The 26,438-nt window shown below is 37.4% G+C and overlaps 1 protein-coding gene across 2 annotated transcripts in view; it reads left to right on the top strand.

The window, feature by feature from the left end:
• Positions 1 to 26,438, top strand: part of smpd3 (sphingomyelin phosphodiesterase 3) — a 71,592-nt gene that overhangs the window by 38,072 nt on the left and 7,082 nt on the right. For both annotated transcript variants that reach the window (XM_044357602.1, XM_044357601.1), the window contains exons 5-9: positions 13,085 to 13,160; positions 17,871 to 18,032; positions 19,157 to 19,246; positions 22,608 to 22,671; positions 23,453 to 23,621. In XM_044357602.1, coding sequence (XP_044213537.1) covers positions 13,085 to 13,160; positions 17,871 to 18,032; positions 19,157 to 19,246; positions 22,608 to 22,671; positions 23,453 to 23,621 — 561 coding nt within the window. The remainder of the gene's footprint in view (positions 1 to 13,084; positions 13,161 to 17,870; positions 18,033 to 19,156; positions 19,247 to 22,607; positions 22,672 to 23,452; positions 23,622 to 26,438) is intronic.

The following is a 26,438-nucleotide window of genomic DNA, read 5'->3' on the forward strand; positions in this document are numbered from 1 at the left end:
GTACTGCTGAGGCTAATGGGAGAGTCACGGGTTTTGCAAGTACTTGGTCAAAAATGTAGGGTTTGGACAAAATTTAAGACATGATGATGGCACTAGATGACTGTTGTTAGGAACCAAACTTCATGACAGTCCATTCAATAGTTGTTGAGACATTTCACTTAAAACCACAAATGTCAACCTCATGGTGATGCTAGAGGAAAAGTCAGAGGATCACCAAAGTCAGTAGAATTCATCCTCTGGAGAATATGAATGTCTGTACAAAATTTTATGGCACTCAATTTAATAGTTGTTGAGATACTTCAGTCTGGACCAAAGTGGTGGAAGGATTGACAGACCAAAATTGCCATCCATAAAGCCACGTCAATAACACGGCTTCAAACATGTTTAGAAATAAGATGATCTCTTGACAAATGTGATGTTGAAGACTTTGAAAACATTATCAAATTTAAGAACTGATGACATATTTTAATTTTCCTCCATCAAGATATGTATTAAATAAAAAATCGGTTATAACAGTCATTTATATTCACTAACCACAGGTTTATTCACAGTTACTTACTGTAATTGATTGGTTTACTCCATTGTATACCTTGTGTGGAAGTTATTTCTGTGGTCCAGGAATCATTAGTCTGCAGTCAGGGCAGCACTTTGATGTGAGCTCTGAATTAGTTCTCTATTAAGATTTGTCGTTCGCATTTGTACACACTGAAAACCCTCCTTGCTCATAAAGTGATCATATATGGAGACTCAAGAATTGCTCCACCTCCCAACCGTCACTGAGGGAGATCCTGTCATGTTTCCCATTGCAGTCTGACGTGTGCCAACCGTAACTTTTAAGTCCTGGAGTCCATTAGAGACTTTCAGCAGTAAGACAGATCTCATGTAGATGTGACATGACATTATGTGCAGTCTTAATGCATAGAGGAGGCACTTTCATAGTGGTTCCCCTGTGCCTGCCCAGGAAGCCAGATGGGTTTATGACACATCAACCACTGCACTAATGCAGTGTGATGGGGTTTCTACAGCAGCTACCAATGTACTTCTTCCTGTTTGTGATTCTTTGGACCTGCAGTCCTTCTTACTCTGTATTAGAAGAAAATACACAGAGACACACACAGGTTGTCTGTCCTCCATGGAGAGAAAAAAGTTCATTAATCAGCCTCATTCTGTGACTGTCAGGATGTGAGTCTGGATTGGATCCAGGTCCTGCTGGGCCGGATCCACTTCTTTATGTGACCTGATGATGAGGATGGGTACCTGTATGTACTGTGTGTATGTGTGTGTGAGCCTTTTTTTGTTTGTGTCCGTACATGCCCTTACATATACCAGATCAAATAAAGACACACTTCATCACAGCTTGCATGCTGACAGCTTCATTCTGTTAACCCTGCCGCCTACTGACTGTCACTGCAGTATACAAGCTCACCTCACATCCCTGTTTTCACCACCTCCTCCTATATGAGGTCATTCCAGGTCCCGTTGACAAGCTGGCTGTCAGCCACCTGGCAGGTACATGTCTCAATGCTAGCTGCTCATGCTCCCAACTGACAGCGAAGGAAACCAAACAATGTTGAACAAATTTATTCCCTTTACTGCTAGGAAATATAATGCCAGCTACAACCACATGTCTTCAAGTCCAGCATGACTGACATATCTGCCCCCTTTACTGTAAAATCTCCCTTCATGCTTGGATTCTCAGATGTTAAAATGTGTTTCTGTTTACTCAGAGCATATTTGCTTCTCTGGTTTGTCTGCTGTAGTCTGTCTGGATTTTTATTCTGAATGAGCCGTTACAAAACAACAGGCTACAGCTTGTTTTAAAGAATTTTGCTGTGATTAATTGGTGCTCCATGATTAGAACAGAATATTGGACACATTTGAAACTGTAATTTCCAGAAAACTGTTTTGGTTTATTCAAAAATACAGGAACAACCCACTGTGAGAATGAAAGTTCATTGTTAACTTTGGGAATTATTAGTTTGATAAAAAATAGTCACTGGTTCAGATGATGGTTCAGTTGCCATCACATTACCTAAGCATGGAACAAAATAACATGTGGTCATATATGGGGGAAAATGTTAACCTCTGTCTCTGTGGTGTCATACCTGAATGTCCTCCTTGATCTTTTCCTTTGAATTCCTCCCAGTTGATGCTGTGACTGGGTTTAGGTCAGGTGTACAGACAGCTGATATTGTCTTTTTCTGGTGTTCATTCAGGTACTTGTGCAGGGTCCTTGCTGTTTCACAGAAATAGTGCTCTCAGCTGTTAAGTGTGTATTGTTACATACATAAATGCTTGCATGAGTCATTTTTGAAATGCACATTGGAGGATTTTGGAGGGCACCATCAAACAACCAATTTGTGATGACCTAACATTTTCAAAGTTGAAGTCTCCAAACACTCAGTGTTTCCTGAGTTTGAATTGTCAAATGCCCAAACAAGCTAATAAAACGAACCAGAGTGTGGTTCGTTTTATTAGTGTCTCAAATAAACATTTGAGACACTGTTAAGAGCCATTTTGTGTGCCATTCTCTAAACCATCAATACTAAAGGAGCTTTTAAGAACCACACTTTTTATCTCTTCCTGCAGTGAGCTCTGTCCCATCTGTGTGTTGTCGCTCTCATCAATGTAACACAGTTCAGCTTTAGATTTTGCTACAGCCTTTCCTTATAACCTGCCTGTTTCATGGCCAGCTGCAGGCTTTGATCTGCCTTCTGTTCATATCTCGCCCCTCTCGGTCCTCCAGACATCTTGGCAGCTCTCCAAGGCAGCATCTTGTTGTGAACCCTGGCTTCCCCTCCATGAACCTTTTGGTCATTGGTGCTCATTACGACTCGACGCTCAGGCTCACTTCGCCGCCAGCTGGGATGCATCTCATTAGATGCTTTTCATTTGATGTACCTGATGTTCACGCTGTGTTTGTCTTTGCGGCTACCAGATACTGTGTTTGTTCTTTTATATCAAACACAAGCAAGGATTTTCAGTCATAAGTCACTGTTAAAAGTGGTGATCTTTGAAATCCCTCCTTTGTCCATTTTGTGTTGTTTGATAGTAAGCTCTCATTACCGTGATGCTTTTGTGCTTTTTTTCACCTGTCAGTCAAAACCATAGACTGTAAAAAATAATGGACTTAGCCACTGTAATGTCACCCATTAGTTTGTGGACTCCCATTTTGAAGCCTTGAGTTTGCATTTTGACTGTGGCCATGTTGGATTTTGGGGGCCAGAAGTGATGCTATTTGGACAACAGGGTTGGAGCTCACCCTAACGCTAGCTGCTAGCTTGGTTCGCACAGTGTATTAACAGTCTATGGCTAACTGTGATAATGCTAATGCTAGAACCATTAAAACAAAATGTACTTACTGGAAAAAACTGAACATTCGACTCCTTAGAGGATCTTTTAGTACAACCAAACACTCAACAAGACTATTTTATGTGACCAAAATGTTACAATTAACTTTCATGAACTGAAAACACATTGAAATAGCGACAGCTACGGCTAATCCTATACTCTGTGAATCTGGTATTATGCCATGGTTACATTACCTAACTAACGTTGTCGCCGTGGTAGCAACTTGCCTGTGACGGCACCCAAAAAAAGCAGCCACGCCCTTAATTATGAATAACTTTAAGCCTTAATAAAATTTAAACAGGTGAGTTGTATAAAAATTCACCTCCTGTATAGTTGTCATGAAAGGGGAAATTAGCTATAGAGACCAAAACTCTTTTTGTACCAGGCTGCAAACATGTTTATTTTTGCTGTTAAGTTGGGCATTTTAACATGAAGTTCTATGGGGATTGACTCACTTTTGAAGCCATTCTCAAGTGGCCATTCAAGGAACTGCAGTTTTTGGCACTTTGGCGTTGGCTTCATTTTTCAGCCCCAGAGGTTGCCGCTTGGTCAAAATACTGTGGGTGGTGCTGTAACACCAGCTTCCCTGGATTATCTGTTGATGATGTTTGAGTTTCCATAGGTGACGCTCATTTCTTTTTCTGTTCAGCCATTAGAGCATCAGTGTTCATACTAACTACTTTTATTTATTTGAAACACACTATATCATCATAAACCTTCCTGTAACATGCAACATTTCTCCTTTAAGTTGCCAGTTTCTGTAAGCATACTGTATATTACAGCTATTGATTGTAATATGCCAAAGGTGTATTATAAATGATGCATGTGTGATAAACTGGGGTTTCCTCAGTGCGTAAAAATTATGATCCTGCTCTGGCATTGTTGGAGGACATCACCAGTGTCGCACAGACATAATAAGTGAAATTGTGTTTTATCTACAGAGGTGTCTAAAAGCAAACTGTTGATAAAGGGAATGTCTACATCCATATATGCCTAACTGTGGGAGTATGCACAGCTTTATAAATCTGACAAGTGCACATGCATATTTCTACAGTACCAAACATAATTTTAGTCTTGAACCTACACACAGTTTTATATCTTTATACCTCTAATTACACCAAATGTAAAAACTTGCCTGAACCAATATCAGTTTGTGTGACTTGTGACATTAATTATATGCAAATTCTATATGAAAGACCAAAAACTGTATTGGACCAAAAAATGCACAACTTGTCATGATGTTACAAAATGAATCAAACATACACTAAAACCTGATATTGCATTATAGATTGTTTTTGATACTGTCCATTGTGTTAGAAGGAAATCATATTGACGCATTAGATCAACCGTTATTTATCATTAAAACTTCAGTCTGAGTAGCTCAGTATACCTAGAAATTACATGAATGTCCATATTAGACGATTCTGCACCTCATAATTTTACACCCAGTGCCAACATTGACTTGGCAGCAACTCGTGTGCTGTTCATGTAGCGGGGCAGAAAGTAGAGAGTGGTGTGGAGGTCGGGGTGGTGGATGGGTGTGTGGAATGTCTGAATTAAAAGCAGAAGATCATCATTTGCATCCTGCAATTAATGTTTGCCTTTTAATCAACTGCAACCGTATTCTTTCCCTAAGCTTAACCAAGTGTTTTAGTTGCCTAACGCTAACCATACCGTAACCATAATTTATCTGCTATAACCATCAACTTTCTCTAACCTTGATCATACTTTAGTTACCATTTTAAATTTACCATTTGTATGTCAACACTAAACATTGTTAAGGGTTTTGCATAATCCGTCAATAGTGATGGTTTTGTTTGACAGAGAGTTCGTCTGAGAATGTTGGAAATGTATTACAATGATGGATTTTAATTATTATTTGCCTTATTCAGAGAAACACCTTTTTTTGACAAGTCAGAAAATTATTCAGCAGTTCTGGTTTACACATATTATTTGTTATGGCCTTTTTTGTACAGACAACTGCAGACCACTACTTCTTTTCTAGTCCTTACAGCAATACACTATATTTTAAGACACTTTGGGTCAAAGTATCTAGCACATGATTTGTGTTTATCATTGCAAAGAACTGATTCTATACCAAATGAGCCCATGATGTCAAAAATCGACCTCCAGCCACCTCAGACTGGGTTTTTTTTTCAATTATAATCATGTTAAAACTGTTTTCCTATATGAATGAATTCTCTAGAAAATCTAACCAGAGGCACACACTCATTCTCATAATTTCCCGATGGATGTATTTACTTGGAGAGCAGCAGCAGGTCAGCAACATAAATCTGGATTGTCTCTTGTGGAGTAGTGACGCACTCAAGAGGAAGAGAAAGGGAGAAAGGGAGAGAGAGAGAGGCAGAGATAGAATATTAATTAAAAATGTCTCCCTAAAGAGAGAGCCAGCACTGGCGCAGTAATTAAAGCTTTTCAGTCTCAACATTTATCCCCTCTTATAATTATTTCAAACTACTAAGTGCATGGTTGAAGAGTTGCGTGTGTGTGGTTGTGTGTGTGTAAATATGCAGTTTAAATGCATTACTACGGATTAGGCTTCAAAACAGGGACACACTCAAATCTAGATTTTTTTAGAATGGAAATCAATGGGAGAATTCCTCAAATCCACCCCTGACTCCCCTCTATTCACTATTGATTAGCTGTGTTTATACAAACGTTAAATGATCCAATTCCTGCTCAATTTTCCAGTGTTTACCACATGATATAGCTGTATAGCTGAGACTCAACTTTAGCAAAACAAGGACTTGAGATTTGACTTGGACTTGCCTAAAGACTTGACCTGGCACTTGAAAGTCTCATCTTAATTTATGTCTCACAACTTAAATTGAACTTGTCTCAATTGACTTAAGACTTGAATTAGACTTGTTTTAGTTGAACGAAGGCTTGACTTGAACTTGTCTTGATTGACTGCTGACATGAGTTGAATCTGTTGCAACTGACTTGAGACTTGACCTGTATCGATTTACCTGAGACATCATTTGAACTTATTTTGATTGACTTGGGAGGTAAGACTTTAAAAATATCTCAATTAATAAAAAAGAGTGAAATTAAAGCAACTTTGCTTTAGAAAAGGTAGAAGTTAAGTAATAAATTGTCTGCCACAGTAAAGTTAAAGCAGTCAGCTGCATTCAGGATACTATCCAGACACCAGTAAATCTCTAGCACCCCATAGGATTTACAGCAGCAAAACACCCTTTGACTACACTATATTCCCTAAAGATATCACTGCTGCCAAACTTACAGTGAAAAGTTTCAAATTTAAGAATGTCTGCAGTTTTATTCACCTGGACAGACCGACAAACAAAACCATAGCTCATCTGTCACCCTGCTGCTTTCTGCCCTCTGTCTGTCATCAAGACAATCTGGCTGCTTGGTTTTCAAGTGAAGCAATCAATCTCATGCAAGTAATGCAAGGTGAAATCTTCACTCCTCGTCTGATGGTAAAGTTAAGGTAATTAGTTACAGCAGCCTTCAAGGTTTTGTAATCAGGCTTTTATAAATCAGCTCGGCTTCCAGTGTGAAATCGCCTCTCACAGCTCATTTCAGTTCCGCTCAGTTCTTTTTCAATACCCCATAATAAGAGGAAGTCTTGGGAAGTTTTAGCATCTCATATCTTGCACTCTGATTCATTTTCTGTTTTATTTTTAAAGAAATGCCGTTCATTTCATCCCATGTTATTTTTATTCATACAGAGCAGAAGGAGAAACACTTTTCAGTATAAATTGCTTCCAGTTGAGGCTTTCCTGTGTCACTACACAGAACTCCAATTAGCGTTGGCATCATCTGAACTTCTTCTTCTGCAGAGACCACTGACAATACAAACACATTGAGAGTCTATTCTTTCTTGCATGCATGAGTGCGTACACACACACACACACAAGAGAAATTCTTCAGGCCTCTTGTCAGTTTCAGAGTGCACACACACCTATTGAAGCATAGATAAGCCCCTGAAATATTAATACAGAGCACAGCATGCAGGTAGAGAGAAGAGCAGAGGGGAAGGAAGAGAGAGAGAGAGAGAGGAAGGAATGAGGACAGAGTCAGGAGAGATGGGGGAAACAAGACAGGATAAGATGATCCGATGAAACTTTAATGCTCCCTGTGAACTCAAACTGCAAAAGTAAAAGCAATGAAGGAATTAAGTCATGTAATAGAATCAAATGTGGGTCTTATATTATTTTTGTAATTATTACACATAGTGGTTAAAGCAGACTCAGTGGGAAAACTACCACTGTAATTTATGGATCTAATTACAGTTGGAATATTAGTACTGAAAGAAATAGTTTGACCTTTTGGGAAATACGCTTCTTTGCCGTCTTGCTGAGTTAAATGAGAGGATCAATACCACTCTCAAAAAGTATCAAGAATATTTCCCAAAATATCAAACTTTTCCTTTAAACATGGATTACTAAAGATGTAATATTTATTGTGTATGGAAATATGGAAAGTAAAATATACAGTAATGCAGGTTTCAACCTACTAATACAGTCATTGACTCACACCTTTTTCAACATTATTAGAAAAGTTAATGTACCATCTGTTAGTGCATTTAAGAAAATTGGACAAGTGTTTTTTTGCTCTTCTAGACACTTATTTCATTAAGAGTAATTGAATTAGTGCCTCAAATCTTTGGAGGGAAATGTATGGCCTTTGTAAGGTATATTTACTGTGCTTCAGTCTAGAATGTGAGCTTTGTGTTTGGTATTAAAGTCAGGCTAATTAGGCTAATGCTTTATTGTGGTTTTTAGGATTTTTCATTAAGAGCTCCGCACAGATACCAAGCCAAAACATTATTGGCAATCAGTTTCCATTTGTCTTAATGAAAGTCCTCTCCTCTGTGGGGTGCTGTAACACTGTAGCTAAGTCGCCAAAGAGATAAATACTGATTTCTTTCTTCATTATAGTAGACATGAGTTGATCGTAAATTGTGCACATTTGTTTTTAACTGATTGAGAGCATCACACATCAGATATGTTTTTAAGTTACTGCTGCTGGAGGTAAGAGGCAGGAAAATGGCTAGTGAGCAACCAACCATCAAAGTAGTTAACTTTACAGAATGTGTATATATATATATATATATATATATATATATATATATATATATATATATATATATATATATATATATATATATATATATATATATATATATATATATATATATATATATATATATATATATGTATGTATATATCAAAGTAGTTAACTTTACAGAGTGTATATATATATATATATATATATATATATATATATATATAGAATAAGCAATCTTGTTCTTAAGTCCACACTTTAAAGCTGCACTTATCAATATTTTCATATTAACAATGGATGAATTTACCATGACTAATATGAAACGTGTTGTTCCTCATGACAAACCCACAGAGAATTATCACTCAACTCTGAAGTTCCCCTCAGCTCATTGTTCTGGTTTCTGTACAGCCCACAACTTTACTGCTATGGTTCAGTCTCACCACTCCCATCAGCATTGTTTCCCACAGCAGCAGTATATGCTCTGAGCAAAAAAGCTCTGATGGGCATAGTGTACACTACCTACCCAGAACCAAACAGCAGACAAACAAAGTTAGCAATTAGCTGATGAATTTAGTGTAGCATATAGCTGCTAAAAGCCAGATATCTTAGAGTGGATATTGGATTTCTTCAGGTGGAAACACTACTCGAAATGGATGTTAATCTTTCACCATGGCCATGCTGGATTTGTACATAGGCAGCTGTTTGCTAACTTGTTCACACCTTTACAAAGTGATAATAGGTCAATATTGTGTTTAAAGATTCTTCTGCTGCCCCAAAGTAGCAAAAATGAATAATTTAATCCAGATTTAAAGTTTTGTCTCCAACTGTCCGACATCCATTAAATCTACCATTCCTGCCATAATTGTGGTCTCATGCAGTTTTAAAAGGGAATAGGTGAATACAACAGACATTTGGGATGCATTCACTCTGGGGTTTTTCCGAATAAATTGCTTGGATACTGAAATTTAACTCTGTATTTGTTTCAAACCTGTGCTGCTTGACGTAATGGACTCTATTGTAAAGTTGTGGCTATTGGAGTTGCCAGATCTCAACAATGAAAATAGTGAGTAATATTCTATCATAACTGATAGGACTGACAGATCCTATAAAAAATCCTATAAAGTGGTTTTCATTTTTTCTCATCCTTGGACTTACTCATGATAAAGTTTGAGTCAGTGCAAGTTACTCTGTTTAGCATTAGTGGCTGTGGCTTCTCCATCCATCCAGGTTACTTTTCTACCATGGAATATATAAAAAAACATACACATTCATATTCAAAACAGAGCACCTTGTGGAAACCCACACTGGCTCAGGGAGAACATGCAGACTCAACACAGAAAGACCAGCTGTTCTTCTGTTAAATAAAAGAGCAGAGAGGTGAAAGTAGTTTTCCTGCCTGTCAGAGGATTATTCTGAGCAAAAACCCTACCAGACAGTGAGCTTTTAGAGCAGCAGATGTATTAACTGGATAACAGCACATTGAATTACTATAATGTTGCGACTGGCAATAGTCACTTTTGGTTAAAAATGCTCCATTGTGGATTGTTACTCACATTCGGTAGTAAACGGAGGTCTAATTCTATGACTTCTATAGGAGCAGTTCACCTCTTATGATATTCCTGTCCAAGGCTGACTCTAAGCTGGCCTCTATGAGGGTGTATTCTGTCTTGTTATAGATGTTCTCCACCCAGACGCCTTCTCACTTCAAACTAACCATACCCACAATCACATCTCCCTTTCTCTGCAACCCTTTATTCCTCCTCCTCCTCCTCTTCAGTCTGTATCCACCCACCAGCACTTCAGAGCTGCCAGACTCATCCTTAGCCTGGGTCTGTGTTATGTTTCTGTGTGGCTGAAGGACTTCTAAACACTGATGCTAAAGGTGTCTGATTAAACCTTGAGTGATGTTGAATATATTGCTGCTTTGCTCACACTCTGCTGCCTGGGGAGTGGAGAAATTGAGGTTGGCAAGAAGTACTGAAAAATGTATAAAGTGTATGAGGATGTGTTGAAAAAATAATATCTCTAGTGCTGTGTTTAGCTCACGCTGATTGATTCAGCCTACCTCTGGTGCAGAACATCACACTTTAGAATCATGCTGTTTGATATTTCAAACAACATGACTGTAAAGAATGAACAGCCCAAACAATTTGTATTTTTTCAACTACTGTTTGTTCACTTCACTTAGTTTTGTTGACAAGACTAGTTTTCCCCAAACGTGTAGGCTCACTCCAACCCAGATACATCATCTTTAGATCTTTCAGTGGAGTGTTACATTGAAGACACTGGTGATGATAGCATAATACCAGAGGTTATTTTGCAGTTGTTGCAGATGGTATCAGTATAGAAGCCTTTTGTTTACAATGATCAATAGCTGACTTTTTTTTCCTGCTGATGAAGAATGTTTTGTGCCCCTGGGACCATGGCAAGCCATTCATAATGCAGTGAAAAATGTCAAGACTGCAAATGTCAGTGGGAAAATCAAACATATTTTTTCAAGTAATAATCAACACCATCTTTATGTAGAAAACTGCTTTTTTTCTATTTGTTCTATTTGTTAAGATCATACCTATTGGTATGATCATAGATACCAGTGATTCAGAATATGTCTGGATAATGAAAACCTTGAATGAATGAATAAACAAAAATGAAAGCTAATGTCAGCATGCTAACATGCTCACAATGACAATGCTAACATGTTGCTGCTAAGCAGGCATAATGTTTACCATGTTCACCATCTTAATTTAGCATGTTAGCATTTGATAATTAGCACTTAATAAATATTACATATTCTTGCGGGGAACATGAATGTGTGCACCAAATTTGATGGTAAGTCATCCAATAATTGTCGGGACATTTTGCGCTACAAAGCAAAAACGGAACCTTACAGTGGTGCTAGAGAAAAGTCAGGGAATCACCAAAGTCTTTAGGATTCATCCACTGGTAACCATGACTGTGGCAATCCATCATTATTATATATTAGCCATGCAGCTAGCATGATGTGTTTTATGAGACTTAAACCAAGAAAAAATCTTTAAATGGGAGACAGAACATTTCTGTAGCCCAGTTTTTTCATAGTATATTACAAATGTTTGCTACAATATGTGTAAAACTGCACATAACAGGCAAATGTCTGGATGTTGGGATGCTGATCAGCTGAGACAATACAACTCACTGTAGACAGCATTTTTCCAGCAATGCTCACTGCATCGTCCCCTTTTTTAGTAACATCAGTCAACAGCATCAAAATACATGCTAATGCTCCAGCTGCAGCAGACTGCAATCAGCTATTAGAGCACAATCAGTGCAGAGAAATATGTGTGTACAAACTGATTTAAAATAACGACAACAATATTATCTGTAAACTTATTAACATTTACATTTATACCTTTTTTCTATAAGTTACAAAAGTTCAGTTCAGAGTGCTTCAATCCAAATGTTATTTCTATTTAATTTAAATATTCAATTGAATAAATTCTATTTATTTAAAACATGTTTATAGTTTAACTGGTATTGCCAGTAACATATATTCTAACACACACTTTCCATACATATGAAAGGACCTATTACATGCTCTGTGTTTTTTCTCCATATTCTCATACCCTTCTAATGTGACAGATGTTGATATGCTTCTAATTATGATATGAATATGCTTGATAAAATCATATTGCATCCACATAAAGAAAAAAAAAATTGAAGGCCTTATTGATTAATTATGACTTAGAATCTCATATTAACAAGACGAATCTCATAATCTCATCATGTATCTCATAAATATCTTATAGATACAATCTCATAATTACAAGAGACTATATCTATATACATTATAGATATGGTGTATATATAGCATATATAGAAGTATATGTATATTCAGAAACTATATGTAATAATGAGACATGGATCTTGAATTTCAGGATCTCATCTTGTAATTATGTACATAATTATTATATAATTATAAAATAATGTAATTATTGATTATGTCATAATTACAAGATTGTATCTAAATTATGTTTTTTCATAAATACAAGATTAATCTATTATAATATATATATATACAAATTAAAAATATTAGATATTCAGATTACAGTCACGTAATGGTGAGAAATACCTCATAATTATTAGATAAGGATCTTTTAATTACAAAATATGTAACTTATGATAATAATATTTTTTGTAATGTAATTATTACAAGACCCTTATATTGTAATTATGATGCAACATAATTATTAAAAGAAACAGATCTCATAATACATACATATACATATTATAACGTTATCATTTAAAGACACATAATTGTGAGATTTTTTTGCAGTTGTCAGCTGTTAAGTCATAATTACAACATACAGAAGTCTTAACAACATTACATAAATATGTCTCCTTTTTTTTTCTTTGGTGAATGCAATGTGCTTCTCTAATGCTTCACACCTTTAGTATATTTTCACATGGTACATATTTGTCATTATTTTCTTCTCCCAGGAACCCCTACTCCTGTTACGTTGCACCCCTAACTGCTGTTATTAAATCACCGCTGTAATGACTCAGTTTCCCCACAGGGATCAATAAAGTTTCACACCTGGCATGTTTTACATACGCAAACACTTGTTAAGTGGGTTTTGATATTGCTTTTTTGAACACAGTGCACTGACATCATGTCATGTTTGTCTCTGGTCCCCTGCAGGTTCACGTGGGCACCTCCCATCAGGAGCAAAGGGTTGTGGGATATCTCACGTGTACGCACCTCCACGCCATAGAAGGTACAATTAAAACTCAAACTCTCCATCTCTCACTGTTTTTATTTATCTCTCAAAACACACACACATCCCCATACACACAACTGAATGCACATGCACATATAAATGTATTTATATGATTTCCATGACACTGTCTTTCACTTTTCAAGGCTGTTTAGTACTAAGAGTGGATCTTAGCTCTGTGTGCGTGTGTCTTTGTGATTGTCTGGCTCTAGGACAGCCAGATAGCAACAATAATACAGCGACACACATAGCCATTTGTGTGTGTGTGTGTGTGTATGTGTGTTTGTATGTCCAGATAGCTAGATAAATGGGCGCATCAAAACCCCTGCGTTCCTCCTCCTGCTGTTCCCATGGCAACTGGCTCAAGCTGTTTAAGGCGTCACAGCCCTATTTAAAGCCTCCGGTCGATGCCTTCCTCATTTTTTACCAGAGACACTTCTCCCACCTTCGCCTGCTATTCTGGGCTCCTCCTACGCTTCTCACAGGTCTAAATATAGCAGTGCCAGGGCTGTTTCTAAAGATACATCAAACATAAAGCCTTTGGGGGGAGGGGAGTTGGATGTGGAGTAAGACAGGGAGAACGGGGAGGAAAAAAGGGGGAGGAGCACTGAGACCTGATTTTTTTCTGGGAAGAAAGAGTTTTTTATGAGAAATCTTATAGACAGAAGATCTCACATACAGTAAATATATTTAAGAAAAAAATAATACTAAACTGGCTGTAAATGGTTGGATCTTTATCTGAAAGTAATCTGATTCGACATTTAGTATAGTATTCATTGTCTAGTGTCTAGAGTACTATACGAGTGTAGTGCTGATATGAGCGAGTCTTGTGTGCTGTTCCTCTCCTACGCACCTGTTATGACAGCTTCCCAGGTGTGTAAAAGCTCCTGGTTGTAGCATCAGTACTATAGCAGTAGCAGTAGTAGGAATTTTATCAATGTGTGTTTCAGTGAAATCTTGTTAAAGAATAGGGATAAATCAGGGCAAGGATGCATTAATAAATGTCTTTGGGACTGAATAGGTTTTGAGTTGAGAATTAAAACATTCAGCAGAGTTTGATGACTTGTTCCATGATCTGGGAGCCAGGACAGAAAATGTTCAATGACCACAGCATGGGACGGCACTTGCAGGAGCACTTATTCTGATGCTCTGAGAGGCCTAGTGGACCTATATGGGATCAGCAACTCACTGATATATGATGAAGCCAAAATGTGTAACGCCTTAAAAGCACTTAGAAAATTCAATCCTAAATGTAACAGGAAACCAGTTTAATGAGCCAGCACTAGGGTGAAAACTGTGGAGTCTTAGTAATCATGCAGCAGAATTTTGAACTGATTAATTGTGGTAGCTTGTTCGCTTAAACAAGAATAGAGTGCATAACAATAGTCAAGATGTAAGGAGACAAAACAATAGATTATTTGTTTGAGTTGTTGCAGAGATAAGAAGGAGAGTTGTTTGGTAATGTTTCTTAATTGAAAATGAGAGTAAAGAATAAATGACTTAAGTTGTTTCTCAAAACTTAAGTGGGAATCAAAAATGACCCCCATGTTTCTGGAAACAACCTTTGAGTTAGAAGCCAGGGAACCAGCGAAGTGCTGATGTAAAATTTCTAATTCGTCTAATCTGGGGCAAAGGCCAGAACTTCAGTTTTGTTCTGATTTAACTGAAGGAAAGTGTAAGACACCCAGGCACTAATCTCCTTAAGAAAGTTGTATAAAATGGCCAGATTTGAAAGTTTAAGTTTCACATATACATAAAGCTGGACAGCATCAGCATAGCATTGATAAGAAACACAGTCAAACTGATGGTTAATGTGCCATAGGGGGAGAATAAAAGAGGCCCCAGGATTGACCTTTGAGGAACTCTATATGTCAGATGAGCACAATCAGATACTCTGTCAGCAATGGATACAAAGAAGTTATGATTAGATATAGAAATCATTCAAGTGCTACAGACAGTTTTCTCTGTACTGTGTGGAGAATATTTCCTCTACAATTTCAAAAATGCAAGTTGCTTGCAGACAATTTTCCTATGACTTCAAAAAATAAATATGTTGGCTACAAGCTACAACTTTTTGTGCCCATTCTTTTTAGACAACGTATTTAACGTCAAAAGGTAACATCGGACAAAATCTTTACACTATTCCCATCGTACTCATTCATTCAAAGTTTAAAAACATTTTTCCTTTGTCCACTGAGAAAGTGTGCCACACATTTACTGGTGAAGCTTTTCCATAAATTCACCACTTAAACAGAAATACATGATTTTTTACATTAGTCCTGAGCCCTTGTTCATTAAACATGCACATTATTTTTAAGTTATATTGGTTTTCTCATTTTAAATATCTCTTGGGTACTCAGGTAGTAATTTGTTTTTGGCTTTATACATGGTCTGTACTGTGTCAGGATCTACCAAGTTCCTGAAATGTAAAGCATTTCCTGTAATATGCATGGGGTGGTTCTTGATAAGTATTTTTGCTTTTGTTTCTCTAGTTTCTCTTCATTAATTTAGTTTCTCTTGTAGATATTTTGAAGTATTAAAATTGGATTTATATTTGTGTTATATGTATTGCACCATACTTCCACACAATAAGTAATGAATGGAAGTGAACAATATAAGGGCTGATTTAAATTATTTTTCATTTGATGAGTTTTAGTGTTCCCATTAATCACAAAGGTGTTTTAGAGGCTTGTCAACCTAAGGAATTATGTCATTGTGGTAGAAGTAATAGCTGTTTCCCCTTATTCAGCCTGACATTGTGACATGTTAGCATATTCCTTTTTGGAAGGGTGTAGTATTTTGTTTTTTGCATTACCCTGACCAGTGGTATTTATGGATTAAAAAAGACACAGCAAGATGCACAGTAAATAATGGAGGCCCTGCTGATTTGGTCATGTTAGCAGCTTAATCATGTTGCTCATCATTACATGTGATAGTCATTTAGTCATCACACACTATGATGGAAAGTTACGTGAATATGCTGTATGTATTACTAACCTGAATTTCTGTTTGCCATCATGTGTTGTGAAACATCATGTTTCATTTGAACTTGACTGAATTTCCCACCGGTATTTACCGCTTTGTTGACTTCCTGGTTGTTAATTGGAAATTCCCAAATTTGTGAATTCACACTAGCAGAGCAATAGATACAAGGTTCATCTTCTAAAGTCAGACAAAAGAAGGCAGCAATACTCAATTATATTTTCCAATTTTATCCTAGTCATACTTACTTTACTTTAGAGCTTTTAGTGGATTTTTGTTAGGTTACAAATATATAAATTAACATCATCCAAGTTTTTTTGGGCAAGTTTTCCTCATAAATACATTTTTGCACAGAGAGAGCTAAGCCAAGCTGAGACAATCAAGTACACACACGCACAAATACACACACATATACACACATGCATAGGCAAATGTACAGCAAACACACCCCCACAACCCCCAGCTTCATCTTTCTCTTCGTGATCCAGTAACACAAAAAGAAAAAAAAGAAACATTACATTTCACATGTACTTGAGCTGGAGCTGAGAGTAATCAAAGCCAAAGCCACCTACTCACCCACCAATATCTTGACACCTCTTTGTTTCTCACACTCTCCACTATTCAGCTGTTATTTCTCTCACCCACTGCCTCCCTCTATTCACCTCCTCTCATCTCTCTCTAACTCTTATTTATCTGCTTACTGGCAGGAGTGGACAGAGGCAAATGTTGCCAAAGCAAAATAGAACCAAAAGTGACTTAATATTATGTCACTAAAATTAGTAACAAACCAACAACTTAGTGAACAAAATGTTACAAAAAAAATAAGAACAGGACTTTGTTGTGTGCACAAATCTGTAGTTACAACATGCAACATATACAGTATGTATATGTCTATGTGCAGTAAAAAGAGAAGACAGCACATTGTAAAACTTAAAAAAAACAAGAAACCAATAGATTTAAGGTTTTATATAAATAGTGCAGAAGTATGTCACTGTAATACACATTAAAATTTAAAAATCAGTAGTTATGGGAGTGTTATATATGAAGCAGCACAGTTTACTATGCTGCTTCATATATATGACACTGCCCCCTATTATGATACCATAATTTGTATTATCATTTCTATTCTGAACATATTTTAGCATGATGTAATATATCATATCATAATGTACTGCAACATATCATAACACATTGTAACATATAATTTCATAACATATCATACTGTATTGTGAAGTTATCATAATGTATTGTATCGTAACGTAATACATCGTATCATAATGAACTGTATTGTAATATATCGTATTCTACCGTTACATATTGTAATGTATCATATTGTATCATATATTGCATTGTATAGTATCATAACATATAATTTTGTAGCTATCATATCATATTGTGTCCTATTGTGTTGTATTGTATTATAAATTGTTTAATTTTGTATCATACCATATCATATCCAGATGTGTTATATTGTATGGTAGTAAATTGTATGATAACTGATACTTTTTATCGTGTACATGACATATCCAGTGGTATTCTCACCCATAACATATATCATTTCATATTTGGTAAACAAAACTGCTCTCTATCCCCAGTTTTTCCTTTCTTACACTCTATTTTCCAGATCAGTTCAGGTCAGTTACATGCTGGGGTGATTTTATGACATCTTCTCTCTCTTTCTCCCTGCTTGCTCCCTCTTTCCCCTACACCCACTGCACCGTCTGCCAGGTGATGCCTCTGTGCGATGTGAGCAGCTGGACTTGTTGCTCCAGTGGGGCGCAGAGTTTCGCCAATCCTCATCACAACCACCTGAGGGAGAGAAGGTGCTGGAAGATCTGGTGGCCTTTGATGTCATCCTGGGAGACCTCAACTTTGACAACTGCTCTTCAGGTACGCAGTGGGGCTGAATCAATACATTCCAAATCGCACATTTTATTTTTATTACTACCAGTTCAAACAACAACATGATCTCTACAAGACCTCTTGCAGTTCTGACACAGCTAGCTGCATGGTGCCAAGGTTTTTACAGTGAAAAATAAGAAATGATTAATACATTTACCATTAATGGGAAAATCCTAAAGATGAACTACAATGAAGAAACACATGACTCATCACCCATAACAATGAGATTATTGCTTTTCCCATAATAAAGTTTAGTGCAATCAGTTTCTTTCAGTTTCAAATGTGATATCACAGTTACTAAATAATACCTAGTGTCAAATATTTAATAAATAAATACATTAGGAAATACCATTATTTATATGAAGAAATGCAGCAACAATAAAATTCTGAAATAATCCAATACATGTTTCAGCTCATTATCAGGAAAACATATCACAGGTAATTTTCATTCCAGCAGGAATTTCCTTTTTCTAAAATCTGTTTTTATTTCATAGCTATTAACAGTGTTTTATTTCACAATTCCACTTCTGTGATTAGCTGTTTGCTCATTCAGACCAAAGCAACAACCAGTCACATAACGAATTTTGGATAACATGTAGTTTTTGGTCCCACAGAGTTTTTAGCACTTTTATTGTAAGTCACTTCCAATGAAAGCACATGCCAAATAAATGTAATGTAATATAATGTTTAAAAAACCCATATTCTGTATTTCTAATACAATCTAGAAGAGGATTCTACCGATTATCCTGGAATGTCATCAAATTAAAACTCTTTATTCAGATAAATATCTCATGAATTTCCGTAGGTTTTGTTTCATAACATAGGTTACCTAAATAGGTAAGACAAGTGTCAACATCTGCAAGAAAAAGTCTTAAGATTAGTTTTTTGTTGAGGTTGAAGAATGAATAACTACAAATTGAAGGTTGGGAAGAAGGATATATACTTTATGCAAACAATAATTCCTCACATTCACATTCACATTCACGTGACCAAATAACAGAAACACTGAAATATACAAAAACGGCTTTATTTATTACTCATGTTCCCAAGCAGAAATAAGTAAAGAAATAATGCAACTTTGTCCTCTATGTGTGCCCTTGTGTTTTTTCCAGAGGACAAACTGGAGCAGCAGCATGCACTTTTTACTCAATACAAGGACCCGTGTCGCCTGGGGCCAGGGGAGGACAAACCATGGGCTCTGGGTAACAACACACACAAACACACACACACACACAAATGCACACAGACACAGTCACAAATTCCTATAGGGTCACAGTGTGACATTACATATACTGTAGTGCACATAAACATTCAATGCTTGCAAACCTTCAGAAAATATACACTTATATATGTAATATACATATACATATGTAAATACACTGCCACAAACTACAGCTCCAAAAATGATGGTATACTGGAGGTGCAAGTGTTACTATACACACACAACCTCCGTGGCAAATGAAATCCGGTGATCCATACTGTGCATGCAGAGCAGAGCAGACTATAATCTGGTTCTGTCTGGCTAAATTAAGATGCACCCACTGTGTGAATTAAAATACACCCAGTACAGTGTGGTGATACATGAGCATTAGTGACGTAAAGACTGGAGGGTTTTGGTCTGGATATGAAGCGTTATTTAGGCCAGCAGTATTTTGGGGACAGTGTGGGCAGGATGGAGTGAAAGGGCTCATTTAGAGAAGGGCTTATTTATTTGGATGGGGAGATTTTGCACTTCTTGTTTGGTCGCATTTAGTCAGGGGGAGAAGAAGGCGGGAAAAGAAGAATGGATCAATGAATCAATGAAAGAAAGGGACAGGAGATTATCTCATTTCATAAATCTTATCCAAAGAAGATAAGACCTAAATGAATACAGTAGCAGCCAGCTCTTGTCAGATGTTGAACTGACCATGTGTCGATAGATTTTATAAAATATGTTCCACTCTCAGAGCTCCAGGATTCTTCTGGTGCCTGCCACCGAGCCAGCCAAATACACAGACAGCTTGCAGATTGTCCTGTATTAAAATCACATGGGAATTACTGCTGGCCTTAGACCACCTGATAGTTGAGAGCGGTGACACATAGGTAAATTCATAATGTCGAAGCTGTGAAGATTAAAGGTTTCTGTAAAAAAAATAAAAAAAACTCTCTCTGTTTATCATCTCCTACTCTCATAACTCTTGATGATGTGTTTGAGTTCATGCTTGATGGCAGATTAAACATGTCAACCACAAACCAAAAACCCAAGTAAAGAAACCGTGGCCTCTCGTGTATTTTAGGAGTTATGGTAAAGATTGAAGTGAAACAATATTTATTTTGTTCCCCACACTAACACTACAGCTTGTTGGTGATGTCAGAATTTATGAGGTCAGGGAAAGTGGGGTCATGTTAACTATCTGAAAGTGGCAATGTCTATAACTTTTCCCCAAACAAGTAAAAAGTAGCACAGCAGCCAGTCTGTGTAGCTGAGTCTGCCTGCCTGACACCTCAACATCTTTGTTTCAGTGATCTAAAACCTGCTCTTAGGCTTGTGAAAAGTCTAAGCTGTGCGTCAGACACCTAGTTTTCATAAGAGCTCCCAACACTGGTGAATTGACTGGAGTAACGTCAGAGTGCTGCTCTCTTCATATGGGGCATTTTAAACACATTATCCTGCCCACATACTCACATACTCATTGTCAAAAGGATCTTTGAGTGCTCATCTCTCTCTGGCTGTTCACTGGTTGATGACAGTGGATTTTGGTCTGAGATCCATAAAGGCGGATATATGCATCTACTGACCACTGGTGCCAGAAGTAGGGGGGCCACAGGTCCACACGGTCCTCCCACATTCTTTTTAAATCAAGAATCACTGTATCCCGTCAAATGCCTCTATATTGCAACACTTTCGGTAAAAAAATGCAGGAGGTTTTCTGTGAATCACATAGAAATCAACTGCTATGTATTTTGCTTCTTTTACTTCTCTAGTTTTTTGCATCTATAACACAATCTGCTTGAATGTCCATCAGAATACGTTACAGTTATTAATATGATTCAGGCAGGTCAGAAATGTGTTACATTAATGTCTGAATTTTACATTAATGTTGTTCAGTTGTCACTGAATGTAATCTGGGATGTTGCAGAAACATCAAAACTGATATTCAGATTCTTTCCTTTGACTTTATTAAATACCTGCAGTTTTTACCCCATACCCACTTGTCCCCCCACCCTACCCCCAATGTTTGCCCTTGCAGTCCTGTGTAAAACAATATAAGGGGCTACATTGGTGTGGGCGTGTTGTTTAAAGTGCCGGTGAGACAATAAAATACGATCCAGCAAGTCCAGTGGAGTAACAGATAATTGTGTTTAAAGGCTGGTCAAAAAAAGACTGCAAAGCAGTTTGTAAAACTAACGACTCTGGAAAGTTATCTCACCGCAACCCTGTTTACTAGTGCGCACATGTGGAATGCGTCTGTGTCTGAGGACCCCCAAAAAGTATGAATGGAACCATGTGCATGTCCGCGGTCTGCATGCAAGTCTACAGTCTCTGCAGAGCGCAGAAGTATGAAAAGGCCTTAACACACACACAAACAAACACACACACACACTTTTTGGTCCCTGCACTTCTGAAATGAATCCAACACTTCTGATGCTGACGCCTTCTTTGCCACATCAAAAAAACAAAGTTGTACTTTTAGAGAATCTACACTCAGTTGCCAGTTTATTAGGTACACCTAAATAAAACCAATAAGGTCTTATACAACAGCCCTGCAATAGGTTTGAGTTGCAACAAGTGATTATTTTATTGTCAACTTTTTCATAATTCAATAATTATTTTTCATCAGAAAAAAGAGAAAAATGTCAGTCCCAGTTTCCCAGAGTCCATAAAGTTGAATCAACACTTCTGTAAAACAGCTGCAACAAAAACTTGACATGTAGGCAGGATTTATTGCAGAGCTCATCATGGTCATCATAGTGAGTACATGTGGTACATGTTGGCACATCAATAAGTCACAAAAAATTAAATATTGTATCTACAAGTAGAATACAGGTGACTATATGTGCAGGTACTGTATGTTGCTGCAAAAAAACATGGAGTGTAGGTGAGAGTATTTGTTTATCTGTCCTGACTGTTGAGCCAGATTTCAATCCATCTCTGAAAGCAGTGTTCAGTATGGCTCAGCATGATGACAGACAATGGACAAAGTAGGAGTGTGTTAAAGTGAGCTTGATTTTGGAGCGTCGCCCATTTGAATACCATTTTAATACAGAACAAGTGCAGACAACACATTATCATCTGAACATTTGAAAGGAGATTTTCACCACTTTCTCATTGTCCAAACAACCATATAGCTTTTGGAGGTTTTTCACTGGGCTCAAGAAAGTTCTCACTACACTGAAGAAAAGAGGAATTTGACTGTATAACAATAACTTTTTTCTTCTCCATATTATTACTTTCAAAGGGGGCATTTAGGGAGATATTAAAATGAAGAGTTGTCAGTGAACATTATTAGAAATGTGTTCAGCAGCCTGTGTCTGCCTTCACTGTGATACATTTTAATGTGATTCCACGCTGTCATTCAACAGGTACACTACTGGATACCAGTGGCCTTTATGACGATGAGGTCAGTTCACCGGAAAGTTTACAAAAGTAAGTCACACACACACACACACACACACTTGTTTTTGTCACTTTAGAGGACATGCTACTGACCTTTATTAATTTCCAGGGGACCTACCCAAACCTTTACAACAACACAGCCTATATCCTAATCAAAAACTAAGTCTTCATGGTCTTAACCCTAAAATCTGTGTGGTTTACATTATGGGGTGTGGCTTTTTGTCCTCAATGGGAGGTGCGTCCCCATAATGCAAGAGATGAACACTATATAATCAAGTAAAAAAAACAATATATAGACATTAAATCATGTTTTGAATATGCATTTTTGTTTATATATTACCATTTTTATTTTGAATACAAAATCTAATTTCCAGATTTGTTCTTGCTTCATAGCTAGCTTGACGCTAACATGAAGCTGTTAACTAGCTTAAACTGAAACTGGGCTGTGTTGCATTCAGAGAAAACAGACAGTAATCAGTAATACTGATTTGATTAGCGAAGTTAAGCGTCCTCTGATGATACAAAAGAGCGTAGGCCTATAGGCTGAGCCCCAGACAGCCCCAGCCCAATTTAACCCAATTTTAATGGAGTTTGTAACTCTTAGTCCCAGTAAAAAGCTTTCGGCCTTACCACTGCTCTCCATGATTTGTGATCCAGCGACTCTTGATTTTACTAGAAATTGTAACAATATTTCTGCAACTCTGTTAGAATTGAATGAGTTGAATGAAAGTTGTTTTATTACTTTCCCTGTATTTGGTCTGTCTGTCTAAACCTCTACAAACTGTCTCACACCTCTGTCTGTCTCTGTCAGAGTGATGGAGAATGAGGAGGGGAGGAAGGAGTACCTGGTGTTTCCTCCCAGTAAGAACCAGTGTCCCGCCAGCAGTCAGAAGGGGAGGAAGATCCCACTGAAGGGCAACGGACGCCGGATTGACTACATCCTGTACAGCGACGAGAGCCTGCAGCAGGACTGGAAACTGGTATGGTTTAGCAGAGGATTACAGGAAAAGTCTTAAAGGATAAGGCTGGCAATATTCAATGTTTTCCTTATTGTCAACAAATCCCATGAAATGACCAAAACCAACAATGAATTGATCCTACAAACAAGTATTGTGTGTGTATCCAAAGCCTGATATATTGTACACCTCTGTGCGGTAGATCTCCATGTCCAAAAACTATTAAAGACATATAAGTGAGCTGCATTGTTGCAGTGAGTGACATGTTCCTTCATTACCATGAACGTGGTCACTGTTACAACAAGGAAATTATAGATAAACCATCCTTATCCTTTAAATGATCTTAAGTTAAGACCGATTTCTACCATGCAATAAGACAGGTTTCATTTCCAAGTGTTTTTGTAATACAGATATAAAAGTATAAAGTTATATTGACACTATTTAAATTTGGTATTAGTTGACTCAGAGTGAATAAAATATTAACTTTAAATAATAAAATTGACAGCAATTACACCAAGCAATGTCTATTTGCAACTCCTCATTACTGGTTGCATTTGTACTAGTTGTGACCATTTTAAGCAAAGAATTTCCTTGCTATTGCTATATTTGAAGTTCTTAAGAAGTGAAATCATCCAGTTACTGACAAGAAACATTTTTTGAGATGAATCAGAGAACTAAATATAATAGACAGACATATGTTTTTTCAGCTTTCCTCTCCTGTTTTAGTCATCCAGCAACTGCTCATATTCATCTTAAGACCCCATGTCTAAGGGACTCTTCATTATTTATCAGGGAGGGAGGGAGGTGGCTGGGGTGTGCTACAAATATTTTTCCTGAGAAACTGGAGGAAAATGCATAACCCTACCTGCATCTTAAATTACCATATTTTATTATATTAACACCAAAGGTAGGTAGTATTGGAGGAATTAAAAAGCAAAGGCTGACCTTTTCCAACCATTACATTTAATAGCGAAATGTGACTCTTAAACCTTGGCCCTCTGACCCCCCCTTACCTCGTCGGGAACAAAAGCAATCCAATAGTACTGCAAAAGTTACCTATAACAATTCCAGCCAATGTAACAAGCAAACAGCATGGAGGAAGTGAAAGTTATAAACAAACAACTAATTTCTTGAGCAAAATGCAAATCTTCTTTACAAATAATCACATCATCACACAAGCTGTGTGCACTTCAGCAGAATAAGGATGCATGACAGCCACCCTCCTACCACACAAGACCAATAACATTTAATAAGCCTACACATCACACACATACACATACACACACACATCACAGCACACACAGCCAACATTAGTGACATGCACATATTAATAATGACTATTTTCCTAAATAAACCGTGACACAACAGTGACAGCTGTGGCCAGAATAGTATCAGCTGGCACAGCAGCCGTTATTAGATTATAAAAACCTACCATCTGATGATCACTTTAATGGAAGTTACTTGAAAATGAAATCCTGGAGTTGAAAACAGCCTTGGTTTTCTGCACCAAATTAGCCCTGGTGTGGGTCTTCCTTTGCCAATTAACTAAACACTAGTCGTGGTTACTCCCTGTTTGTTTATCTGTTTTTTTCCCGCTAGCTTGTGATTGGGTCCACTCCATTTCAGTGTGCCAGTGCACCGCTTAACACGTAACAGTGAAGGCCAGGAAAACTGTTGAAATGGAGAGTAATCTGTCATCCAGCGGCAGCAACCACATAATTGTCAGCAGAAAAAACAAACAACAATGTCCGCCTACAGGGCAAAAGCCACGGTAGCTTTCCTACTGTAATGTTCACAATATGATTTTATGTAAGCCTAAATGACAGTCATCAGTTCTCTGTTATCAATCTCCTTTGACTTGTTTGTGTTTGTATGGGCCGTGTGCTCTCACTACTGATATATGGCGGCGAATCTGGTGTGCAGACTCTGCCTACTTGGTGCACCACTGGTGTACCAGCGTGGTAATGGTGCAGACCCATTCACAGCACACAGCGGGCTGAACTTGTCATGAAGTAGTGACAACAAAGCCCGCCCATTTAGAGGGAAGATATGGTTATGATTGGTCAATTTTACATTTTGTCATTTGAATTACTCGACTGTCTGTAAAATTATAGCTGGACCACCAATCACAGAGCTGAAAGCAGCATTTTCTTCCCAGCAACTGTGGAGATGCAAAATTCTGATGACAAAAGGGGCTTCTTTCATTTAACCCTTCACATTCCAACACAAACAGGTTTGAAGGTTTATTTCCTCAGAAACTTTTTGTGAGTCCCATCACCATACATGTATTTTGAAAAGAAAAAACATATTTAAAATAAATACCAAATGCAGCCATTTAAAGTTGTATGTCCCTCCCCTAAGCCAAAATAAAAAACCTAAGTCGCTCCCCAGTGCTTAAAAAATGATTTGATGTGCCTCCCCCATTTTGCACCACACCCTCCCTCTCATAAATAACGAACAGTCCCTAAGCCAATAACAGGTTTATTTTCATGTGTTATTGTGTTAACTACGCTGAAACAAACCTGAATTTGCATTTGATGATGAACAATAAAGTAAGCCTGCAGCACTCAGTAAGTCAAAATCTTTCCGGTGAATACATACAATATGTTGACATGCAGGAACAAAGCAAAATGAATTTGGAAGTTTTCACATCAAACATGAATCTCTGTGCGACAGTCATCTGTCAGATGTGTGTTTGTTTGTTTGAAAGCTTGGTTTGTGGAAAGTGGATGAAATAAATCTGAAGTCATAGAAACACATCAGGTAACTGGCAAGACTGGGAATTTTCAGCAAGGTTGTACAGTAAATTGGTTTTGCACCAGAATTCCCCTTTCACCATTT

The sequence above is a fragment of the Thunnus albacares genome, chromosome 7, assembly GCF_914725855.1.
Source record: "Thunnus albacares chromosome 7, fThuAlb1.1, whole genome shotgun sequence".
Classification (NCBI taxonomy): Eukaryota; Metazoa; Chordata; class Actinopteri; order Scombriformes; family Scombridae; genus Thunnus; species Thunnus albacares.